General features: G+C 41.4%; 1 protein-coding gene across 1 annotated transcript in view; it reads left to right on the top strand.

The window, feature by feature from the left end:
- TUSC3 (tumor suppressor candidate 3) overlaps positions 1 to 24,323 on the top strand; it is a 124,840-nt gene extending 100,517 nt beyond the window's left edge. Inside the window, exons 8-10 of the mRNA XM_081875884.1 lie at positions 9,533 to 9,607; positions 11,482 to 11,572; positions 23,846 to 24,323. Of these exons, the coding sequence (XP_081732010.1) occupies positions 9,533 to 9,607; positions 11,482 to 11,572; positions 23,846 to 23,861 (182 nt within the window). The 3' untranslated portion in view covers positions 23,862 to 24,323. The remainder of the gene's footprint in view (positions 1 to 9,532; positions 9,608 to 11,481; positions 11,573 to 23,845) is intronic.
- The last annotated feature ends 2,158 nt before the right edge of the window (positions 24,324 to 26,481 follow it).

The raw sequence follows: 26,481 nt of genomic DNA, 5'->3' as shown, positions 1-26,481 counted from the left end.
CTCTAAGTGACATTTTGCTTTCCCTCTTTTTATCTGCTTACTAAATTTTTATAGCTGCCCCATAGCAGAAATACTCTAGGATGCTGGGTGGTGTAGTGGTTAGAGTGTCAGCCTAGGACCTGGGAGATCAGGATTCAAATCTCCACTCAGTCCTGAAACTCACTGACCTTGGGCCAATCACAGTCTCTTAACCTACCCCACAGGGATGTTGTAGGGATTAACTGAGGGGAGGGGTGAACCATGTACTCCTGGGAGGAAAATGTGGGCTATAAGTTCAATTAATAAGCTCTTCTGCTTACTTGGTTAAGGAAGTTGGAGGGGCCAGCCAAATGGAGATGTCAGTTGCCAATCTGGCAGCCAGAGATATCCACGTGGTCGCAATTAAACCTGCGCCAGTTGCAAAATGTGCCTGGTAACAGTGCCATCTAGCAAAACCTGCAACTGTCATTCTCCTGTTCTTGATTCAAACTTTAATACTTGGTCCTAACTACAATAAATGGGGAAAGTCTGTTTTAAAACAAACATACATTTGGAGTTCACATTCGGAACATAATTTCCTCCCCTACTTGTCCTTGATATTTCAGCCTTCTCATTATTTGAATGTCTTAGTAAATGAAGGAAGGGAATGTTGTTGTTTTTTAATCCTCTCCTCTCATTCCCCACAACACATGCTTCGTGTGTCTCTCTCCGCCCCACACAAACACCCTAGAAGTTAGATAACATGTCTTCCTACTGCCAAAAACCTGCATCTATTCTCCACACATTTTTTTACCCTAAGCTGTTCACAATGCTTGCTTAGGCTTTCTCGCACCAGAACGCTGAAGATTAGCAACTGTAATCTGTGCTGTTTTCATACTTGCTGTTGCAATAACATTCTACTTAATTCGGCTCAAGTAATAAATATTTTCTTTATCAAAAGACTTTTCCATTTAAGCAATGTATTTGCTTGTATAGCAAGTGATAAACCTGAAGGTCGTTACTGTGGGGATTTACAATAACCTGCAGGGTTCCTCCTCCCCACTCCTCAATAATTCTTTTCTAAAATACAGTTAATGCAGTTAAAATGTTGGTAACTAAGCTACGAAAACTATTTAGTTTACTAATGAGGAATTTTAAGGTCAGTTTTAACACAGAAGTGTCTTGCTGCATAGGCTGAACTTCAAGAGAGTCTGGGTATAAAAATTGGTAGCGTTGATAGCACTTAGGTAATATAAACTTTTTTTAAAAAAATAGTTCCCTGCCCTTGAGAAGCTTCCAATGGGAGAGGTAATGGATAAAAGGAAGAAGGTATGACTGATGAGTGGAATATCAGCCAGCAAACATATTGGCATGTTTGGCTAACATAAGGCAACATAAGAAGCTGCCTTATAGCAAGTCAGTATTATCTAAACCAGTGTTTCTCAAACTTGGGTTTCCAGCTGTTTTTGGACTACAACTCCCATCATCCCTAGCTAGCAGGACCAATGGTCAGGGACAATGGGAATTGTAGTCCAAAACCAGCTGGAGACCCAAGTTTGGAAAACACTGAGACTGGCAGAAGATCTCCACATTCTCTAATCGGAGTCTTTCCCAACTCTACCTAGAGATTCCCAAGGATTAAACCTGGGAAATTTTTCACCCAAAGCATGAGCTGTATCACTGAGCCATGGGCCTTCTCCAACTGAAAAGGAGCCTAAGGCTTCACAAAGCTTAGTTCTGAAAGGGACTTGAAGGAAAAGAGAGGAGTATAGCTGTTCAAATGTTTTGAGGTGACCTTCCGTATATAAGAGACAGGGAAAGTGGGCAGTCATTTTTGGGTGTGGCAGGAATGGAAGAATAAAGCTTATAACTGGAGGAAAAAAGCAACCCCATAAGAATAGCCAAACCAAATAAGCAGCAGAATATGGAGAATAAATAAATAAAGGAAAAGATACTGGGAGAATATACTTTCTCCTTGGGTGACCATATACTTCCGTTTCCACTTCTCTGGTGTTGACTACAAAATATTTCTTTCTTCAGAGAACAAATCAATGTTTTCTCTCCTCTACTTCACATACTTGAGGATTTTTTTAAAAGTGTAATTGTAATCCGTGTCTCAACTTTTATTTTGGGTTCTCATTTTCAAGCTTTTCAAAACCTATTTTCTCCAACCAGTTTGATTGGCACCTTTCTAAGTAGCCCAGGTGTTATCTCACCGAAAGGGAAAGATCTGAAAATCAGTGGTCTATCATCCAGTCAGCTGTAGTTCCATCTTCTGCTTGTTGTAGCTGGACTGGGCTGAAATGGATTTTAAAATCTTTACCTTCACGGGTCTGATGGCTTTAGATAGAATATAAGTTCTCAGCTTCAGAGATCATCAGAAACAGTCAAGCTTCATAAGAGCTTATCTTGAGGGTGGTTCCTTTAGAAAAACAACAACATCCTTAAATTTACTGCTTAATATTTCAATTGGAATTATGTCTCCTGATTAGTGCTAAAGACAGGTGACAAAGGCCCTTGTTTTCAATAATTACACTTTTCTAAATGGTGTAGAAAATGACTGAATATCTGATTGTTCTACAAGTTGATGGTGCATCTAGTCCAACTACCTCTGGAGAGCCACAGTTTTCTCGGCCCTGTCCTAAGTGATCTAGGGGCCATAGTAGTTCAAGCACCTAAAAAGTAAGTTATGTCATATACAATGGTAGATGGTTCTCTACAATGTCCCTGGGAACGTGTAGTTCAAATGTGATCAGTGTCAAAGCTGTTGAAGAAGTCAACAATATACCGTATTTTTTGCTCTATAAGACTCACTTTTTCTCTCCTAAAAAGTAAGGGGAAATGTGTGTGCATCTTATGGAGCGAATGCCGGCTGCGCAGCTATCCCAGAAGCCAGAACAGCAAGAGGGATTGCTGCTTTCACTGCGCAGCGATCCCTCTTGCTGTTCTGGCTTCTGAGATTCAGAATAATTTTTTTCTTGTTTTCCTCCTCTAAAAACTAGGTGCGTCTTGTGGTCTGGTGCGTCTTACAGAGCGAAAAATACAGTATGTGTTAATTTATTTATTTTTCTAAATCTGATGCCCTACACACACACACATGCGCGCGCGCACACACACACACACACACTGTGCTGACTGCTCTGAAACTGAAAAATATGACAGTTCTGTGCAGTGTGTAGTTCATATGTAAGCTACTGCCATGCGCAGCCTTTGACTTTTCAGTGCTCTGCAGCAAACCTCCTAACAATTTGCAGATCTGTGAACTGAGTGCCTAGACAGGAGCGGCGGCTTGAGACAGATTGAGCACTTGAGTCAAGCCTAAGCGTACTAGACTATCAGAGATTCAGAATTTGAAAGAAGAGCTCTAAAGCTAAGCAAACATTGCACAGGAACAAATTCTAATGACTAGTCCTGCAATGTTTTAAGCTGCAGCATTAAGGGAATTAAAAAGTGTGGTAGTCAAAAGTTGCAGAAAGTTCTCTAGTAGGTATTCAGATCTGATTTGTCTGGCTTATGACACAATACACCTGTTAATTGATGACCCGCAACTGTTTGTCTGAGTGCACTAGGAATAATTTTTTTCTGTATAAGAGGGTGCAGAAGAGGCCTCAATTATATCAGATCATTTCTCAGTGGCTGTTTCACAATGGTGTTCTAATTCTGTTGAATTACTAGGCAGAATAGCTCTGTTGCAATTTCTGGCATTCAAGGACATTGCTACCCCCAACCCCCGAATTCTAGCAGAGCATCAGGTGGGATGTGAACCACTTCCTATCTTCTGCAGAAGGGAACATTCGGGTTGCATGTTGCTAGGGGATGATGTATCTCCCATCTCCACCATGCTTAAAGCATATCATGTTAAGGAGTCTCCAGCAGCATATAAAACCAGTTGTTTTATAGTTCGGGCTGTAAAGATGCTTTCTACTCCCAGCTGGTCAGAGTGCCTTTTGTGCCTTTCTTGGCAGGTACTGGATGGTGCCAATCATGGTGAGAGAATAGACTGAACAAACTGACAGCTGCCCTGTGGAGACCTAATTGACAGGTTCCTTCAGCCGCTGCTCTTAGCTTGCTTTTAGACATCAGAAAATGGCAGGAGCTTGAAGAGGCTTAGCCTGGAAGTTGCTGCTGGCGCCTAACTCTTGACATGCTGCATTGCCGCCACGGCACACTCCTCCCAAAGGATGCTGCTATCTCTTGAGCCAGTGCCAGCCACTGCTGAAAGGGGGGATTATGCAACTATCAGGAGTCTCTGAGTGTAGGGAAGCTGGCAGCGTTCTTCGCCTCGTTGGCCACGCTTCCAGCCGCTGACCTCTTCCATGGTGCCAGGGTTTGATAAATGTTGGTAATTATTACCCTATGAATAAATGGATTCAATAAATAATGACCTGGGTTAGATTCGAACCCATCGTGGAGCTTTAGCTTTAGCCTAAAGCTCATCTTCTACAAATTAAAATGGGTACTTGAAGTGGCCAACTCTTAGTGAGCCAATGGCCTTTTATTTATTTATACGTTCGTAATTTATTTGCTCGGGATATCTCGGCTCAGATGTAGCATCTGGTTTTTCAGTGAGATTTTACTTTTTCAATTTTCCAGCTGAGTTGCCTGAAGGACAAGGAGGCCAAGTGTCTGCCCGTTTACATACAATGAATGAGCAACTCTGCCAGTTTTATTTTCCTGCCTTTTTAACTACATGGCCAGAAGTGCCAATGCCCCTTGCATCGCTGAAGGTCATTTCCTTAAGTTTTGGATTTCAAATGAAACAGTGGCTGATAGCCAATGTGAGTCAGTCATACTCGAGGTAGGCCCGTTGAAATCAATAGGCCTAAGTAAATCTCACCATCTATCTGATTTAAGTAAGTACCTCTGAATCATAGCCTACCTTCCAACCCAAACTGAGGTTTCAGAAAGAAAGCAGCTATTTTTTAAGAACTGGCCCTCCCATTGCACTGCCCATTTCTGGAAGCCTCAGCCCAGTATACCTGAAGGAGCGTCTCCACCCCCATCCTTCTGCCCGGACGCTGAGGTCCAGTGCCGAGGGCCTTCTGGCGGTTCCCTCATTGCGAGAAGCAAAGCTACAGGGAACCAGGCAGAGGGCCTTCTCGGTAGTAGCGCCCGCCCTGTGGAACGCCCTCCCATCAGATGTCAAAGAGATAAACAACTACCTGACATTCAGAAGACATCTTAAGGCAGCCCTGTTCAGGGAAGTTTTTAATGTGTGACATATTAGTGTATTTTTGGTCTTTGTGGAAGCCGCCCAGAGTGGCTGGGGAAACCCAGCCAGATGGGCAGGGTACAAATAATGAATTATTATTATTATTATTATTATTATTATTATTATTATTATTATTATTATTTGGAGGAGCAAAATCCTTCTGAAACTTCCTCCCCTGGTATTTACAGCTTCAAACAAAACATTGGTTCTGCCAGTGTTTTATTAATGGCCAAAAACTTGTCTTCTGTTGCCTGCATGAGGACTAAAGTTTCTAAAGTTTAATGGATGCATTAGAAATCTTCAGTGCATCAGTGCAGCTTCTTACAGGTTTTCAGATGTCCCCACCACTTCCCCAAATTCTTTGCTTTCATTTTTAAAAATGTCAATTAAGCATCTACAAAGCAAGCAAGCAAAATGTTGGGTAACACTTTAAGCCAAATTTGGCAGATGCAAAGGTTCTTAGTCACTGTTGCTAAACAATCAGAAGGAAGGAATGTGAGACATTTCCTGTATCTTCCCTGCTGAAGAAATTTGTTCCCTTCCAACAGGAACAGCTTACAGTGAGAAGTACAGGAACAAAGGGATTGGTGCCTTGTGTCTTTAATAGCTGAGTGGCTGGCATATATTAAGCAGGGCTAGCCTTTTCTAGTATGGAAATACAGTTGTGGGGAAAGCTTTACCTTCTGACTTCCTGCCTGCCTGTATTACTCATGTATGGCATCTTATTTATTTTTAGTCCCTGCGCAGCCACTTGTAACATTCTGAATGCTGGGGGGAAATTGCTGAGGATGAAGTTTCAATCCAAGCTACATTTGGATGAACTTTAACTGAAATAGTTTGGTTTATAAAAGCATAAACTGGGACTAGTAAATTCCTTTTTGAACAGGATGAACTAGAACTAGTTCCTTTTCAAAATCAGCTTTCCAATCACTGCACCTGCCTAATGTCAGTAGTCAGGAAGTTCCAAGTACTTCCAAAATTCCTTCCTAAGAGTCCTGTTTTTTTGTGATTGATTTAGTGCCGCAACAGATTATCGGGTGGGTGTTGGGGGTAGTTCTCCATCCCTCTTTAAAAAACAAATAAAAGCCTGCAATGGTTAGTTGATTGATTGATTTCAAAATGTTTTGAACTGACAAAAATGATCCCAATTATTAAAGTGGCAGGTTTTTTTAAAAAAATTAAAATAAAGTAGTGCAACTTCTTACAAACATCGCAGATGGCATTGCTTCTCATGTGGGAGAGAAGGAAGTAAGTTGCCTGCCACAGCACATGTCTATCATCTAGAATGATTATTGTTTTTCATTAGAACTGTTGCATTTTTTTCTCATAGCAAAATCATGTACATTTATGCATTTTCAACGCACACAATCAGCTAAGGCTGCAGTCTGTGCATACCCCTGCCCAATCCAATACAGGGACAATTCGGAGCCAACCCACTCCAGATGTGACCCACCCCAAACCAAATCAGGGGCCTTGCACAGTTTATAATTGGGATTTAAAACCCTGATTAAACATGCAGTCAGGAGGGAAGAAGAGGGAGAAGCATGCATACTTCCTTGCGTGTGTCTCTTTCTTCCTCCCTCTTCTTGGTGCCTGACTATCCTCCCCTTTCAATAACTGCAGATTGCCCTGGGTGTACCTGATGCAATCTAGGCCTGCCTCAACTCACTCTGGCTGATTGTGACTCTACAAGTCACCCTGATTCGACTCGGAAGCTAGGATTTTGATGGAGCCAGTTCATCGCTCTAATAAGTGTGTGTGTGTGTGTGTGTGTGTGTGTGTGTACACACATTTAACCTGGGAATAAATCCCATTGATCTTAATGCAATTAATTTCTGAGTAGACAAATGTAGGATTGCACTGTAAGTGTAGGGAGACAGACCAATCTACATTCATGAAACCTGGAGGTTCCTGTGTGCCTTTCCAAATACTTAAGAGGATGTTGCCTGCTTGTATTTATATATATATACAGTGGTGCCTCGCAAGACGAAATTAATCTGTTCCGTGAGGCTCTTCGTATAGCGGTTTTTTCGTCTTGCGAAGCAAGACCATTGACAGCTTAGCGGATTAGCACTATTAGCGGTTTAGCGGCTTTTAGCGGATCAGCTGATAAGCGGCTTAGGGCTTAGGAAAAGGGGGGGGAGGGGGAAAACCCCGCAGGAACTCGCAAGACATTTTCGTCTTGCGAAGCAAGCCCATAGGGAAATTCGTTTTGCGAAGCGCCTCCAAAACGGAAAACCCTTTCGTCTAGCAGGTTTTCCATCTTGCGAGGCGTTCGTCTTGCGGGGCACCACTGTATTTTAAAAATTTAAAAAATGAGTACCTTATGAATTTTGAGTTTCACACAGTTATCTTTTTTACTATTCCCTGTAGACCTGTCAAGGAGACTAAATAAAATAAATAGAGAGAACAAGTAACCCTGTCAGTTTCCTGATACAAACTGGGAAGATAAGTAAAGATGATATGCCAAAATCACTTCATGTTTGGTGGGGAGACGGGGGCAGAATGTGGACAGCACTGTGATTAGAGCCAAAGATACACACAGAGGAATTAGCATTGACAGCATTTGCTTTGTTATGAACAGCAGAATTCAGGTATTTTTTAAAGTTTTGATAATCTTCAGTGCTACAAGAACTCCTCTGTTTTATTTACAGGTAGGTAGCCGTGTTGGTCTGCCATAGTCAAAACAAAAATAATAATAATAAAAAATAAATAAAAAAATTCCTCCCAGTAGCACCTTAAAGACCAACTAAGTTAGTTCTTGGTATGAGCTTTCGTGTGCATGCACACTTCTTCAGATACACTGACTTCTTTTTCATTGTATCTGAAGAAGTGTGCATGCACACGAAAGCTCATACCAAGAACTAACTTAGTTGGTCTTTAAGGTGCTACTGGAAGGAATTTTTTTATTTTGTTTTTCCTCTGTTTTATGTTTGCCCATGGCAGAAGCCCAAAGCTGATCGATGTTTTGGGGTTAGCATGGTAGAGATGACTTATGTTGAACTTAGTGCATGATCCAACCAGTCTTTGAACACTTTAAAACCCTGCTTGTTTTAATCAAAGAGAGTTAAGCACATGCACGACTATCTCCCTTTGAAAATTTATGGGGCTTCTTTGGGCAACCTGCATATATTGCGGCTGCCTATCATTCCAGCTTTCACTCCACTAGCTCCCCAGGCAATGAAACAACTTGGGCTGGTCTACAATTCCCACACAGAAAAGTGGCAAGAGATATTCAGAAGTGAGAGCATAACTCGCTTCACCTTTCCACGCCACTCCCCCCCCCCCCCAGCTCTTGGCAGTCTTAAGTTCACTAAACTAATTTAGACATGCTTTCTCCGGTGTCATTATTCGTGGATGTTGTGTTCTTAACAGCTACAGACTCATAAAAAGCTGCAATACAAAACTCCTAAAGTCAAAAAGTGCACTTTAGTTAATATAAGGTGTTTACAGTGAGCGTGGTGCCCAGTGGATAATTTTTGTTTAGTTACTACAGATACTAACAAGGCTATTAAACAGAGAAAGAAAAGAGGCTAAATTCTAAAATGGTAGACCTTTTTTGGGGGGTGGGGAGCTAGAAATGGATACAGCTCCCATGATACATCAATTGTTTGTCGACTGCTTAGAACAGATGTTAATTACAGTAGTAACAGTTGCTGTTCACGGATACGTTTTCAAACAATTATGTGAATGGCTTAGGATTCTGGCAAATTAGTTAAAATTATTTTATCATTATGTGCTTGTTTGCATTTGTAAAAGCTAGCAATTAAGAGTCTAAAAATGGCTAGTGAGTGAAAACACTTGCCGCTGCAGTGATTTTACTCTGTTCTTGTGGCACATTAGACAGATACTATCCATCTTGCAAACATTGGTTGGGAAACAGCATACTGTGTGCTATCTAAATGGCTTTAGTATGCATCAGTTAATCAGAGAATTAATGTAATTATTTTTATGCACCCTGTATCTGTCTCCTGGCGACATTCATTTTGTACTACCAGAATTGTTACATGGGTTTCCAGACATCTCATAGGTTTGCAGGCTTTACGATACTCACCTAATTTAACAAAGCACCATTAGTGCACTTGGATTCATTTAATGCTTTTGCTAGTCTAGTCCAACCAGTTACAGAAATCTAAAAGTAGGTAAGGGGAAAATAACTCTGAAAATGTGTAAGATACATAGAAATAATCACTAGTTAATGCATTTTCTTCTCTGAACAGCTCTGTGAACTTTTACAACCCATACACTGAATGTAATTAACCCTCTTTAAATCACAAAATTGATAACCCAAGTTTAAAGATGCATTGCTTAGCTTTGTAAGACTTCCGCATTTCTATTGTTTCCTTGACAACAACGATATAGATGCTGCTATCACCATGGGAATGGTTCTTTTGAATGAAGCTGCTACCTCCAAAGGAGATGTTGGGAAAAGGAGAAGTAAGATGTTTAATGTGGTTGCCCGATTTATGGTTGCTGTTCAGGGATTCTGATTCACGCTTGATTACCGCATTCCACGTGGAAGCTCACAGATTCTCATACATATTTCACGAGCACTTGCAAATGCGTTTATTCATTTGTGAACATATTGGTGTGCTTTTGTGAATAGGCTTTTTTCTTTCCTGATATTATTTAATGACACAGGCAGGTATCCAAATAGCTGCTTGAGATATGTCTTTTCAACATCAGCTTGCTATATAGCATGAAAAATAGAAGTCTAAAACTTTGTTGTGCCCCTTGAACTACCTGTGCAGTTCTTTGGATACTAGCCCTGTTTGTGTGTGTAAAAGTGATGATGTTACTAAATAGGAAAGATTGGGTAATTAAAAAAAAAAAGCATGTTTTCCAGATCGCTTTCTTCTGAGTTCCTGTTTAGGAACATTCTTCTGTTGGGAATGTTCAGTTTGCAATAAATGGGAAGGGGCAAATTGGGAATTATTGTTACTATTATTTGTTCCTCACCCATCTGACTGGATTGCCTTGCCTCAGGCACTCCGGGCAGCTGGGAAGTGGGGGATGTGTACATGTTGGGAAGAGGGGTTGTCGTGTAGCGGGAGCAGAGTTTCTCACACACACACACACACACACACACAGTGTCCCCTCCAGAATGACATTATGCCATGACTGAGCAAAATTCCAAGATGCATTGTGGGGGAAAAGGGCAATAGGGGCTGCCACGCACCCATCCCAATTATGCCCATTGGAATGATGTTCTGGAATAAGGCTACCTCATGACACCACATTGTTCCAAGGGGGCATTCTGGAGAAGAAATTGTGGTTGTCAGAAGGTGGCCACCAGGAGCAGCAGTGCTGCTGTCACTACTTGTACTAGTTCTGAAACAAAGGTAAGAAAATGTTGCTCTCGCTACCAGCTAATCCTCCCCAGTTTGTGAATAATCTCCACTCCTCCCTACCCTTAAAATAAACAAAAACAAGTCCCTATGCATGCATTCACATTTAAGCAATAGTCTTACAGTCATCAGTACTCATGTAAAATATATATCTAACCAATGGGTGGTACAAAACCCTAGTGAAAGTTCTGTGTGCAAAAAGTGATGCTTAGAGCACTGAGCCTGCATATCCTACATTTTCAATACCGTACAAAGTAAACTGAACTAAGTGGAAGAGAGCATGTTATGAAGAAAAAGTTCTGTTGCATTTCATTGTGCCCATGTCCTGCTTGTAGATGTACGATGTCATGTGTAGGACATGTGGGTTGGGCCAGAATTAGGTCCAGAAGCCCCCACTCCCCAGTTAAAGCCTCTTACCACCCTTCCAGTCTGGACCAGCCCTCCATGCCTGCAGTTGACTTCTAACATCCCATTCATGCAGCTTCTAATTCAGTGAATGACATTCTTCTAGTTTGGCCCTCAAGTGCATCTGAATTGGCTGAGTCAGCCAGCTCCTTTCATGAAAAATTACATGGCATGTGGATGCTGTGAATTTGCCAACCTGTGGCAATAGATAATTAAGATGTACTATTTTTTCGCCTGCCAAAGGGTCTGACATACACACCTGAAATGATGTTCCCTGAAATACATAATTCAAGTTTATTGCTTTCTCTGGGTACCCTGAGACGTTTTGTAGGTTGCCACCTTTAGTTCCCTTTTTCTTTTTAAACAACAATTTTCTTGTCATTTGTGATAACGAGAAAAGATAATCTCTTGGAATTCTGTTTTTTGTAAAAGGGTTACAATGTTATCTCAGATGATATAAGGATGATGCCTAGAGACATCCTAACTAACCTTGTATATTTCAATATATAAGTGATTGTACCTAATATTGAATATATCAGCTTTTTTATTTCCCCCCAGTTATATGCCTGGTGGGACTGGGTCTCGTCGTTTTCTTCTTCAGTTTCCTGTTGTCGATATTCCGCTCCAAGTACCATGGTTACCCATACAGGTAAGTCACACAAAAAAACCCTGTCCATGCAGATCACCTTTTTTCAGCCATCTGCCTGCTCCCAGCTTTCTACTTGGACATTAATGAATCCATGAACAGGTAAATTGTACTGGCATCTCTAGTGTTTATTTGGATTATCACTGCATAAGAACATAAGAAGAGCCTTCTAGATGAGGCCAGTGGCCCATCTAGTCCAAAATCCTGTTCTCATAGGGGCTGAACGACTGCCTGTGGGAAACCAGCAAGCAGGATTCGAACACAAGGGCACTTTCCCCTCCTGTGGTTTCCAGCAACTTCAAAACACACACTTACTGCATTTTGGTTTTGCAGGACAGTAGTATTACAAGTCCCTGTAGAAAGGTAAACAGTAAATAAAAAGTGGGAGTAAAGCGCCTTCTTGCAATGTGACATGCACTCTGGTGTATGAAACAAGGAAGTGCTTAATCTGCAAAGAGGGAGCTTGTGTAGTAGCTGATGCCAGCTTGTATGAGGCTAAACTGTGAAGAAAGCAGTTTCATCTTGTTAGTCATACCACATGAAGAAGTCTTCCTGCTTGAAGATGCAACTGAAAAGGGGATTTCCAGGTAAACGTTGTATTCAGGTACCAAGCCCTGGCTTACAATGTTGCAAGGACATAGGATTTATTTTAAATATATTTTTTCTGCAAACTCCACATTTTTAAAAGCATTTTGATAAGCTGAGAACTGCATTGCAGTATTCAGAGAAGTGTAAAATCTGATGGTATTGCTACAGTTCAATCTAAATATTATTCTGGGAGGTATGGACTATGTTTTGGAGTTTGCAAATTACTGATGCCTCAATTATCCTAGGCTCTGCACATGAAGCCATAGGTTTTCCAGGTGTGTTCTGGCCCGGTGGTCCTTAAAGTATGTGAACAGTGATCAGTTGATGAATTCAGAACTGTACACGCTGGGTAAAAATAATGCACCATACTTAGCTGAAAAGTGTAACTTTGCAACATCCTTTCCCGTATCTGGAAACCAGCTGTTTGCTTAGAATGCTGTCTCCATTCATAGAGGAAATTAGCTATAGCTTCTGAATAATAGAAAGCAGCATTGCACTTTTACAGAAATGTTCTCCTGCAAGTTCCTGCAGAAATGTGCTCTCACCCAAGTTTTCCACAGCAGCAAACATGACCAGTATCAAAGAAAAAACAGAGCTGTCAGGTATTCCTTAGGAAATCAGAAAATTATAGTACAAAAATGAGAGAAAATTATAATACAACATAAAGAAATCCAATTGCTCCTTAGTTTAATGCCACCTGAGGTATGGAGCATAGCACAACTGAAATAATAACAGGTTGGCTGTTTAAAAGTTTGCAAATACCACCAAATTCCATTAAGATTCTGTGCCTGCTACAACTGATGTTGGTGGCAAAATATAAATTCAGTATGAAAACTGTAGACAGTCGCCACCTTGTAAGTTCAGAGGACTTAAGTATGCATGTGGCATTCTGATGAATTTAAGTTGCAGACCAGTGCTGCTGTGTTAGGGCCAACATTCTGAAAATTATCATCCCATTCATACTGATTTAGGGCCTTTTCAGGACAAAGCGAACTGTTGTGTAGGTTTAAGATGATTTACTATCTTAAAGCAAGTACAGGGGGCTCTGAATTTGATCAGAGCAGTAGTTTGGGGGGTAAGCTAGTGTTTAATCTTCACAATTTTCCTGGTCTAAATTGCACCTTGAAGCTTCTATTAGCCACGTAGGGTCCCTGTAGTTCTACTTTTCTCCTTTGGGGCAAATAGCAGCTTGGGGAGAAATGGTGTCGTGAAAAGGGGTACTGGGCAAAAGAGTTAGCCACAACTTTCTCTTCAGAGCCACTGATGTCAAATCCCGTGATTGTTTTTAAAGCATTTTAGAAGATATGATAGATTTCTTCCATCACATGGTGATTTGACTCTCAGTCGATCCAAGCAGCAACACATGTCCATGGGATCCAAAGATCTTCTGTCAAGGAAAAGGTTGTTCTGATGAGAGCATATTTTCCTAGTGTTCACTGCATAATAGATTCTTGTTTGGGGGGAAATGTGATTTCTCATGCAGATTAAAGACGATAATCACAGACTGAGTGTTGAAACAAGACTGAATGAATTTATCCGTGAGCACATGTGAAAGATTGGAAATAGACTGATCTGTCCATCCCTAACAAAGCCTGACTCACAGCTGTGGGCCAGAGAAGGTTTCAGGCCCTCGTACTACTAGGCAGTCAGAGGTGGTGGCAGAAAAACACTTCTGTTTTCAATCTGCTTAAGTATTTGAATAGTATTTGGAAAGGGATGCTACAACAAGGTTCCAGGGGAAAGAAGAGGACCACACACCACGGGTGGAAAAACAAGTATGGGAAGAAACAGGGCATCAAACACAGCTCTTGTCATCACTCTCTTAATCAAACATTAACCACCTCTGTTTCCTTAAAACTATGGAATCCATGAGCTGCTGATCCCTGGTAATATGGTACAAATGCATTTCAAGTCTTGTATCTAGAAAGATGAGGGAACTACATAAAAGACAATGCAAAATATTTATATCTCCTTCCTGTCTCTTACTAGCTCTTCCTTGAATGAATATTTTCAGCTTGTATCTCTTTTTATTTTTAAAAAAATCAATAAGCAGCATGAAATATTACTTATCTGCATTTTCAAAAGAGCTTTCCATGTGTGTCAGAGTTCTGTACTAAAAGTATTGGAAAAACTCGGCAGGGTGGAAACATAATTTCTGCAACATCTTGATATGTTCTTTGGAGAGGACTCTGAGAAATGGTTCTGATACATTGGACTACTTGACTGTGGCATGTTTGAGTCTGAGAGGGGTTGAACCGTGCATTCAGATACTTTTTCCGGCCAAACCAGAAGCTGAAACCACATTAAAAACATATTCAGAATATAATAATTGCATGAAAAGGTTTATTCCCATCAAAGCCTCCCCACCCAAGATGACCACCAAAGAGAGGCAAACAGCCAGTCATTGTTGTTGTTGCTGTTGTTGTTGTTTAGTCATGTCCGGTTCTTCGTGACCCCATGGACCAGAGCACGCCAGGCACTCCTGTCTTCCACTGCCTCTCCGCAATTTAGTCAAACTCATGCTGGTAGCTTCGAGAACACTGTCCAACCATCTCATCCTCTGTCGTCCCCTTCTCCTTGTGCCCTCCATCTTTTCCAACATCAGGGTCTTTTCCAGGGATTCTTCTCTTCTCATGAGAAGAGAAGTCATTAGTGCTACCCAAATGCCTGGGAAAACAAAAATGCTGAAAGAGTGACAAAGTTGGCAGCAGGTGAGCCTACTTAGGAGAAGCATTCAATTCTCTGTAAGAAGTGGTACAAAGAGCAGGGTGTCAGATCATACTCTCAGGATCCAAGCAGATTCATATGGGAAAACGGTGAGCAGTGGAGAAGCTCCTGTAGGGGTCTTAATTTGGCCCATGTAAGGTGTGAGGCAGGACGCGGGTGGCACTGTGGGTTAAACCACAGAGCCTAGGACTTGCCGATCAGAAGGTCAGTGGTTCGAATCCCCGTGACGTGGTGAGCTCCCATTGCTCGGTCCCTGCTCCTGCCAACCTAGCAGTTTAAAAGCACGTCAAAGTGCAAGTAGATAAATAGGTACCGCTCCGGTGGGAAGGTAAACGGTGTTTCCGTGCGCTGCTCTGTTTCGCCAGAAGCGGCTTCGTCATGCTAGCCACATGACCCGGAAGCTGTACGCCGGCTCCCTCAGCCAATAAAGCGAGATGAGTGCCACAACCCCAGAGTCGGCCACGACTGGACCTAATGGTCAGGGGTCCCTTTACCTTTACCTTAAGGTGTGAGGCAGGTAAAGATGTGGCTGCAAAGGTACAATCAGGAGCTTTGCAATGTATTCTCGGTTGTTCCTTGGCAAGCAGGGTTTGTATCCAGTGGCTTTTATATTTGGTGCCAAATGCAAGCATTGCTACTGGTTCTGCTCAGAAGCTCCCAGTCAGATCTCCTGAGTGGCGTCGATCCCTGTTGAAAGCAGGGTTGGAGTTCATGCTGATTGGCAGTGAGTTCCATCCTTTGGGATCCAGAACTTCTGACTGGTGCTGACTCTAAGCACTGATTTGATTGGCTGGAATCTTCCGTCACAGCGTAGCTGATACACGCACCATGCTGCAAAGACGAAGTGGGTCACCTGACATCATGGGGATATAAGATGATTGGCAAGCAGCCCCCTAGAGGTGGGCTATTTGTTCAGGATCCAACCCACCAAGCTGAAAAAGTTTTCAGTACAGGGATCCTGAACCATATGAGGCTTTAAAGGTCAAAAACAGCACTTTGCATTGGACCCAGGAACACTGAGCTATGGCCCTCCTTTCAAAGCAAGTCTTTCTGCCATCACTGATCTTCTAATGGAGGAACAAAGTTTTAAAACACCTTTTTTTTCACAACTTTCTGGCTCACAGGAGATATCCTGAACTCACATCTTTGATCATTACTTTGCTCAGTTAACAACTGACTTTTGACCTGTGCCCCTGAAAATTTGTTGCATTTTTTTAGACTTCTTACTGTGTCAGGCACCAAACTTATAACAAAGAGGCAGCCTCACAATTGTTCTTTACCTGTTTTCTTACCTTTCCTTCTTTCCTAATCCATTGGGTCCATTGAGAGGAAGTGGGAAAGAAATCCCCACTAATAATTTGAGGCTCATTTTGAACTTAATTCATATACTTTTTTAAAAAGAGAGAGAGAGATTATCCTACTCATTGTTTTACAAGTAATTTGAATGGCATATTCAACAGTTAGTCTTCAGGTGTGCTGTCTGGAGAATCTCTGGCGGCTAGCAGCACAACAGCCTTTACAGCTAAATTTACTAGCTCCTGAGTCAATATTTTATAACTTTTCTGGCCTAGTTACCTGCTTCAGTGCTGTGTCAAAGTCATCTAATATCACACCCTTCTGCTTGGGGAGTTTTTACCTAACTCTCTGGGGGTATTATAGTCCCTGAGCAAAGCATTGCTGGATTCATTAGGCTCTTCATGAAATCAATTTTGTTTCCTGCAGTAATCATGAGTGGCTGTGCTACAGTCTTGCCCCTCTGCCTGTTTCCTTTAGGTTAAATCTCCTCCGGGCATGCATGTAACTTGCATTACTTTTAATGAAAAATAAATGTCTTGTGCACCAAACACAACAGACAGAACTGAAACACCCTGTGTTAAAAAGTATCTTGGGGGCTTTAACCATCTCCTTTTGATGTCATTAGCTGCTCAAGCATAACTTAAGTTGCATCTATTATTTACTGTTATTATTCCTTTATTCCATATTTTCTTACTCTACTACAGCTGTTGCCTTGGAGTAGGCTAACCTTTGTTCACCAACCACATCGCCAGGCTTCCATATCATTTAGGGTGGGGAACCTGTGCCCCTCCAGCTATTGTTGCACTCCAGTTCCCCTCAGTTCCCCTTCCTTCCCTTGCTCTCCTCTTTTCGTGAAGATTGCCTGCTCTCGGATCCCACAGCTGGTTCTCCCTTGGTCTCCTCGCTGGCCCAAGTGGGACTAATTTAGCCAGCTAGCCCTGGTGATCATCTAATGTTTATTGGATGGGTTTCCCCCCTAAATTGATTTTTTATTTTTTATTTTATTGTTATTTACGTTTTATACCGTATTTTATGCTTCTTCTTTTTTTGTAGCATCAATTAAGTGTTTTAAATTTGTTGTTAGCCGCCCTGAGCCCTGAACCGGGAAGGGCGGGGTATAAATAAAAAAAAAAAAAAATTTCTTTATTATCAGTCCCAGCCAGCATGTCCATTGCATAGGGATTATTGGAGTTGGAGTCCAACAGCATCTGTAGGGACACAGATATGTCAACTAATTCCTCCCATTCCAAGCCTGAATACAAAACTAGACTACTAGACAGGATTTTTTAAATTATTATTTCCCACCTACTTCTTCTGTAACCAAATTGTATTCCTGCATCTTTCAAAGGAAGAAAGAAGGTGGTCTGAGAACCCAAGAGATGAGAAGTTTACAGTTGTAGGGCAATCACCAAGGAATCCCTTCCAGTGTGAAGTGGCTGGAACTCTGGGTGTAGGGCGGTATATAAATTCAATTTTAAAAAATAGATCTGCTGCCACACTGTTCTACTAATGGTAGACACCCTGTTAAGGTTCATCCCCACCTACGTATTGCCCCTTTGGAGAGCTTAGGGCACCACTGGCATGAGGAGGCAGCACTTTGTCATCTCAAATGGCTTGAGGCTGCCAGATGAGCCTTGATATTAAGATAAAGTAGGTTACAAGGATGCTTCTCTACATGCTTTTGGGTTTTTTAGACTTGATGCACATGAATGGGGAAATAGACTCCAAGTTGTGTGAGACCCATAGCAGTTAACATTTTAAGGCTTAAAAAATGCACAGCGAAGCATGCTTGACAGATGAAGCCCCATATGATGACCATGTTGCCTGCGGTCAAGAGAAAGCTCAGCCACTGCTGGTTTGCTTATCTGCCTCATCCTGCCAACTAGTAAGAATAGCATTAACATGCATCAGCTACAGATGAGTGGTGGAATGGTTATAAATGTGGGCTCAGAGTGTCACAATGTGCTGTTAGTTACTCAGCTCCAACAAGAGTTGACCTTCTATATTATTAGCCAGGATGGGGTCAGTCCTAAATCGCAATGTCTAACTGTGGAAATGAGGTGACAAGAACTCCATAAAAGACATGCACCAGATGATGCCTAGCTCTCATTCCGATGGAAACATACTAAGGAAAACTGAATCTTTCTATTTGCATGTGTTTAAAATAATTGATTGTAAAGAGAAATTGAAGGCTGCATTCTGAAAGATGTAGACCCCAAAACAAAGTCCACCCTAAGACCACAGATATTTAAACACATTATGTGTTGCATAACACCAAACAGCCATATTAATCTTTCCTGAAGCAGGGGTTGGTTGGTCCTGCATCAATACAGGGAACAAAAAGCCACTTGTCTTAGGCCGCATATCTCCATGAAGTAATATGCTTTGAACATGAAATCAAATAAAAATAAATCAAGAGTGAAAGATTGTGGGGGAGGTTGCCTATCATCCCCAGCCCCTGCTTTTTATACATGGCCGTATACATAAAAATTGTAGGAGGATCCTTTACTATGTCTATGATGGTTACTCTTGCTTTTGATCATCTAAAGAAAAATGGGCTAGAAATGGCAGTGTGAGAAAGTTGAGTCTGCAAATGAGGCTGGCTTTCTTACTTTTTTTCTTTTTAAGTGCTATGTAAGATAACTTCGCAAACTCAGTGGTGCAAAACGAATACCAAAATAACGATAACATGTAAGTAAAATGTATTGTAATACATTATATAGATATGCCCCATGTGTTCTCTTCAATAAAAAGTTTTCACCCTATCAAAAAAAAGAGAGAAGCTTAAATGCTCATCAGGGCTTCTGTAATCTGAATTATATAGTCATAGTTTTGAACAGTAATTTTCAAAATGTAAGGCCACTCTGCGCAAGAGCAAGTCTTGAAAGGCACTGAGCTTCCTGTTCGTCATTTCACTCAGACCTTAATTCATTTGTTTTGGTCTCTGTTGCTTGGGTGTTGTCCCTCTGTTATGCTGCTTCTTTCCCCAGACATATTTTGTGTTCCCACAAATGTCCTCAGTTGGTAACACTGCCTCACATCTAAAGCTCTATCAGAGTTGGGCAAAATACAGAACTGAGGCAATCCTGATTGGGCAATTGTGTAAATACAGTTTACTTCCTCTACCTATCAGACACTGCTTCCGTGCATTTCGATCAAGGATAGATCAACCTATGGCCTTCTGGGAGTTGTTTGGATTTGAATCCCCATCTTCCCTGACCATTGGTCATACTGGCTGGAGCTGATGGGAGTCCAACAACATATGTAGGACCACAGGTTCATTGTCCCCAATTTTAGTCACACATTGGGAAAGGAGCAGAACCAACCATCCCCTGAGAGCATGTGCCCCAGCTCTTCCCTGACATTCAGAACAATATTTCCAAATGGGACTCTGCAACCAGCAGTAGGCCCTGTGAGCAACATTTTCCTTTACTAAAAATAAGGATGCAGTGAGAATTCTGAGATGTAAATCTAACCCACAAATATTCTCAGGAATCTCTATATTTGAAGAGCTTCAGTCATACTAAATATGGTTGCTTACACAAGATTTTGTACCTGCCTGAGAGCTTGAGGCTACAGGAGAATTAGATGGTGTCCTATCAAATCTGAGAGCAGACAAATACAGTACCTTGGACAGTTCTAAGGGAGCCCTGCTGGCTAAAAGCAGTCTCCTACTAAGTTAGCACCAGAAGTGTCAACAGGAAATGCATTTTACCATCTGCTTCCTAATTTGTATTGAGATTAAGGGGGGGGTCGCTACCTGTTCAGTAACATAAGCGGAATCACTTAAACAGTAAGATCCTAGAATTTCAGTGGTCTTCTGGGTAGAATACTTAATAAAAAATCAAGTTGTCTCTGGACTCCTCGTACCAATTACAATATAAAAGGATGTGGTTCACATATTCTGTTTCTCAAATTCCACAGTAGCAAAGACATCCCTGAATCTTACTTAAGTAGTAAGTAAAAAGAAAAAAAGAAAGAAAGACATTGTGCTCTCCTAGTTTTGTAAATAGCTAATGTCTGCAACTATGGAGCTCTGGCAATTCCATGATTTGGAATATTATTTAAGAATAGTGGACAGCATGACCGCAGTTCTCAGATGGTATAAATATAGGTCTGTTAGCCTCTGGATAACAGAAAGTTGAATCTCCTTTATGTTATAATACCCAAAACCTCAGTGGAGAAACCCAGCATAAGTATCTCCTTTTTCATGACCAGCATTCCCTGGGTGAGGCCAAGAAGTGCTATAACTAGAAGGGCAGAGGGAAAAATGCAAGTGCAGACATTATTTCAGGGCATTTATTCACGCTTTACATTCATATGCCCACTTCATGATATAAAGTTGCATTCCCCACACAGAATCATATGTACAAAACCTTCCTTTAAAAAGATAGATTGAACCATTCCCAGTTGAGGATTGAAGGCAGCAATCCATATGTAAACGGATTCCCCCCCCCCAAAAAAAAAACCACCTGTGCCTTTAAAACTTTGAATAGCTGAAGGAATAAAACGGTGACCCTGGGGTGGGAGGACTTTTTGGCTGAAGTTAGCAAAATCAGTCACTCTTGTTGCTCAGACCAAGAATATGGTCTCTTGAGGGAACTAGAGTCAGCTGTAAGCTGTGGTTGGTGTTGCCTCACTGGAGGAACTGCCTGGGAGGCCAAAGGCTGTTTTGCGTTTATGGTTGGGGAGATAGCAGTACTGCAGTACTTCAGCTAGGAGGGCCCTGAATAAACTACTAGCAGTTCTTCCTACAAGGAAGAAGCCAGAAGCTTATCTTCATCAGAATTGTCCACCGCACTTCATCGTCCTCGGGTCATCACAGTAATAGAATGCTCAAAATAATAGTTTCCTTAGAAAGTTCTTCACCATTGTGGTGGTAGAGGAAGCATCAAATCACATGAAGAGGTCAGCAACAGAAAGCAAAGACCTTTGCCCTTCAAATCGTACCTCTCCTCTCCGCTTTCTGTATGATTAAGAACGTGGATTTTCCACTGCCCTATGTAATCAGATCTTCAGCCCATATAATCAATTAGTGCAAGCTAAAACGGATGTTGGACTTAATTTTCCTGAGGGGGGAAAATCCAGCTTTTCTGAAATTGCATTCTCAGTTATGTGCTTCTAGTGTGCCAAAAATGGGGCACAGTACTTTGAAACTGACTAATCAGATATTTAAGATTTGTTCATTTCATGTATCCTTTGACTGCATCACTCTTGTTAGACTATTTGAGAATACCACAAACAGATTGCGGTATACGTTGACAGACCTTTGCTGTTTATAGACACAGAATTAGATTTGGGGGAGGGGAGGAGAATGACATGATTATTGCTACTGGACTGATCAGAGATTGTGATGTGTGAACTTGATACCAGTTTATCCAGGTGCATGCGCAAGGAGGTTAGGCTGCTTGGGAAGGCAGAGGAATAGATAGACTGCCCGTAAAAAATCTGTAGAAATATGTAATCATTGTTGGACCAAAGTCGACGGTTGTGGTCAGATTCTTCTCAATGGAAAGGTGTGGGAGACTCATTGTTGAAACCATAAAAACCAATCTGCATCTCCCTGAATGCAGCTGAGTGCTGGGCCCAAAGGTGGAGGAAAAGTGCCAGGTCAACCACAGATTAATAGAAAAGAGGAACAAATATATTGTGCTGCATTAGAAATATGAAAAATTCATAACCAGAAACTCACTTCAGATTTGTAATGTTTATATAATGACACCATAGCTCAAACATGAACTATTAAATGATTACTCGGAAAATATCACGTCACACAACAAACCCAAAGCAAATGGCACCCGCTCTTGAGATGCAAAACCCATGTGTACGCATTGGATCACACTAGGATTAAGAGCTAGACCCTTTGCATACATTGCATGCCAGCCAATCTACATTTGCCACCCTGGAAGCTGCAGCCAATCCTGACATTTTGGCAAACGTGCTGTTTATAAGCAGTTAACTTGGAAATCTGACTGCAGCACCACTGCTTCACTGATGCTTCTTAATGTCTCTCCCTCTATTTTACTCTGGATTTGAGGGGAAGCTGGGAAATCTTCTTTGGTTGTGGAATGGAGCCGGTGGATTAGTTTTTGTGACTTCCATTTTTGAATTCCCAATACTACAATTGTTATGCATGTGTCATTTGCTCTTCCTGCAGGTATCCATTACTGCCATTTATTTACACACACACACACACACACACACACACACACACACACACACACACCTTGGAGGTAGCAGTCCATGCCCATTAGTACTTGTGCTCATTAAATCACTCCTTTTTTTGGTTAATGGAAAACACAGCCATTAAATTTAACTGCCCGATCACATCAGCATTCCATTTAGTTAAAGCATTTGATAGATTAGCTGGAGGTTCTGTTTTACTGAAGTCTGTTTAAAGTGCTGCACAATGCCCACCTGTTAACTTCAGTTAAACAGAGCCTGCAGCTAATTTTCCCTATGCACAATCACATGATCGTATAAAGGGAAAGAAATTGCTTGGAAATTTTTATCTTTTATTCATCCCTCCCACATGCCTTGGGGCTGCCATTTCTTTTTACAAGTTTACAGATATGCAAATTGCATGGCATGGTCTTGTAAGTGTATCTCACTGGGGATGAATAGCCAGCTTTCCAGAGCCACTTTCTGATCTCTTCAGGGTGAAATTATGAAACTTGTCTGGCCTTTCCTGGCATTAATATTACACTGCTCTCAGGGGACCTCTTTTTCCCCATATGCATGTCTCAGCAGGGGATTTTCAAGGACAGAGAAGGAGCTTAAATGGAACTGCTGCACTTTACTTTTTGAAGGGGGGGAGAGAGAGACAGTTTTAAGATCTACAGTCAAGTCTATGTGGAAGGAAATCTGCACAAATGTAGATAACATTTATAGATGCTCTCAGAGTGGATCTGGGTGCAACACTGTCAAGACCTAACAATATTTTACGTTCAATAAAGGAATCAATCTGTGAATGGATGGATACGAATGGTGGGAGATTCAGAATAGACAAAAGGAAGCAATTGGTTAAACAATGGGTTGTATCCAGTTGTGACTTTCTGCCAGTGGAAGCGCACCTGATTTTCACTAATTCCCAACCCCATGCAGCCACCCTGTGCCTCCCAAGAGCTCTGAAGGATTTGGAGGACCTCCTGGAAGTGTGGGATAGGGCACAGAAGGCTACAATGGATACAGGGGAGTGGTGAAAATCTGGTGCCTCACCCTATATAAGAAATGATTTTGCTAGCAAAAACTAGCATAGGATGCAACCCTATGGAATTTGCTCCCTCAGTGATAGCTGCTTTAAAGGAGGATTAGACATATTCATGGAGGGTAAGCTACCAGTCAACTATTATATATTACCTCCAGTGTTGGACTATGGGGATTGGGGTGCTAAGGAACAGGAGCATGAGAGGGTACTGTTGCAATTGTATCTTGTTTGTGAGCTTCCATAGGAATCTGGTTGACCACTGTGTGAAGAGAATGCTAGACAACTGTGGTCTCATCAAGCAGGGCTCTTTTTTGGACTTGTGTGCTATTATGTATAACACACAAGCATACACCCCCCCAAAAAGGGTTATAAATCTCATTTCCAAGAGCAAGAAGCCAAACTACATGTGCACTCCCCTCCCCCCTTGAATTTAATCATATTTTTTTTGTTCTTTACAGCTTCTTAATTAAATGAATTCAAGTGGGATTCACATAAGGCTAACGTTTGCTACGAAGATAAGCAGCTTCTGATAGTATCTGCTTACCAACATTACATTTCTTCAAGAGTCTTTGCTTGGTTCATCTGCTTCCTGTGATAAAATTGCAGCATTTGTGTGCAGAAGACAATTTTGTTTTTGTACCTTATTACCAAAATGCTTCATCTGATTTATAATGCATAGCAAACATTGAATATCTAAGTGGAAGATGTGATAAACAGAAATGAGTGGGATATGCTTGGTGGTCCCCAATTTAAATAAAGTTAACTTTAGTTGGAAAAGTCTTTTTGATGTTGTTGAATTGCAGCTGTATTGACTTCTGATGGAAAAAAAGTCAACCTATTTTAGAGTATGAAACTTTACTCTTGTGGCAGAAAGCAATGTAAGATTTATTAGTACCAACCCAGGTTTGCATAATAAAGAAAATGAAAGCTGAATAAGTGCTGAAGACTGCAGAGTGATTTGTTAGCATGCATTCCATGTCAAAACGATACTGATTTCAGCTGGTATTCTTCAAGACCCAAGAGGGCTGCATTTTGGGGAAATTGCAAAAAGAGGAAAAGTTTCACTTCTGAGCATTAAGAATCATAAAAATAGAAGATCAACAGATAACCAAACATTCTGGAGCATTACTGGTTGCTGTTTCTTCAGGAGACGGAAGAGCCATGCCAGCAACTCCTTGCTCATGGATCCTGGGATGTGTCAGTGCAAATTTGCTCCTGTACATCTGCAGGAAACTCCTTTGGGTTACACAATTCCTTCATATATTCCCCAGTCAGTGCTGAGGATACAGGTCTTAATGTGGCAAGGAAATGCTGCCGTGGCCTCCTGTATTCTTCATAATGAAACCAGCTCCACTGTCAACTTTAATTATGATGGGAGGGTTGTTTCTGAGTCTGTGGTGGCATCACATCCTACATGGTCAAGGTGTGGCACATGAGAAGATCAGAAGACTCTCTTTTATGGAGGAGGGTGGTTGTCTTCTCCCCCACCAAATCTATCCATATCCATCTATCTGTAGTAACCTTGAGGGTTATTTCCACTATTTCTGTCTCTGTGAATACTTTCTGTATTGAGTGTCTTGCTTAGAACCACCTACCAAAAAGCTGAAATGAGATTATTTGTTCTTTACCATGCTTTACTAGGAGATTTGGTAAAGCCAAGACTGTATACATGGAGTTACATATAACTCTGAGTGGTGACAGTGAAAAAGTACGAAGTGGTATCTGGTAGGATAGAAGTTGCTTGGATCATCTCACTGGGCAAGATCGGCAGTAACTTAAGTGAAGCGCTGTCTATTTCACCACGGCCTCATACTGAAGATGAAGAGGGTTGGGGGAAGCTAAAATGTATGACTTTATGAAGACTATCCAAGGAGCACGTTGCTAAACTGAAGGGCTGCAGTATTTAACTGAACAACAGGTTAGATTATTCAATCAAGGTGGAGAGATAGTTTAATTGATTAAATTTATCAGGTTTTAAAACTTTTGAACACTAAAGGTTCCCTTAATTGATTGGGGTGCAGATATGTATCAAGTACTTATAAAAACCACAAAGGGCAACCGCCATCTTAGAAATGGCATCCCCACTTTTTCGCTTCAAAACCCATATGATGCCTGAGATGTAGTCTACACTGAAACACATGGTGTAGCCTGTCCTAGGTGCTCAAAATCAGTGTTGGAGTAGAATAGGACAGTGTCTGATTCTGCCTACCAGGTTGGAAGGGCCCAGAAAGCAAGTAGCATCAGTTGGACCACAAGTTCTCCTCCCTTAACAAGCAGGGAGAATGCTAGACCAGGTTCCATGTGAATCCTGACCTCTGGATGACAGCCACAACCCACTTTGAGGCAAGAAAACAATTTTCCAAGTCCATCTTCCATAACAGAGATGTTGAAGAGAGAGGATGTGGGTTTTGACCCTTGAAAGGGCAGTCTGGTGGAAATAAATTGACCAACGTTGCTGTAAAAGAGGCTCCAAATGTTTTGTGCACAACTTGGATATCAATGGGTACCTCATTTCAGGAATGCCTTCCAGAATTTGATATGAAGGAGAATGTGTATAATGACGCTTGCTCCTTAGAGACTTCTTGCATCCAGTGTTGTTTTGTATCCCGGCAGTCTTTTATGTTCAGGGTTCTGAGTTATCTGTAGCCTGCAGTACAAAGCCCCCAAAGAGTCAATTGAAAAGGCTACTATGGAAGAATAAGGGAAGCCACCAGCTGGAAAGGCCATTGGTTTTTGTTGAAGCCGCTAGTATTCATAAAGAATGTAGGGGTGGATTGTGCAGTCTTTGCTTCCATCTGCAATGAGAGCTGTGCACAATTTGGCCTAGAAGCTACTGTTTGTTCTATGCCAATTTCAGCAAGGGGACAACTGCAAAAAATGAAGGTCAAACCAAAGAAGATAGATTTTTTTAAGTACCAGGTTTTTATTCATTTTTTCCCTTTAACAAAATCTAACAAAGCAAAAAGTGCTACAGAAAAGGTGCCCCCCAAATAAAATAATGTGAATTTAGAAAGAGGGTGTGTCAAATACACCATAAATAATATAAAGAAGAAATAGCAATAATGATCATAAAGTACATTTCAAATAATTACAC

This window comes from Podarcis erhardii (genome assembly GCF_964252035.2).
Source record: "Podarcis erhardii genome assembly, chromosome: 9".
Lineage (NCBI taxonomy): Eukaryota > Metazoa > Chordata > Lepidosauria > Squamata > Lacertidae > Podarcis > Podarcis erhardii.
This window is presented reverse-complemented; position numbering and strand designations above follow the sequence as displayed.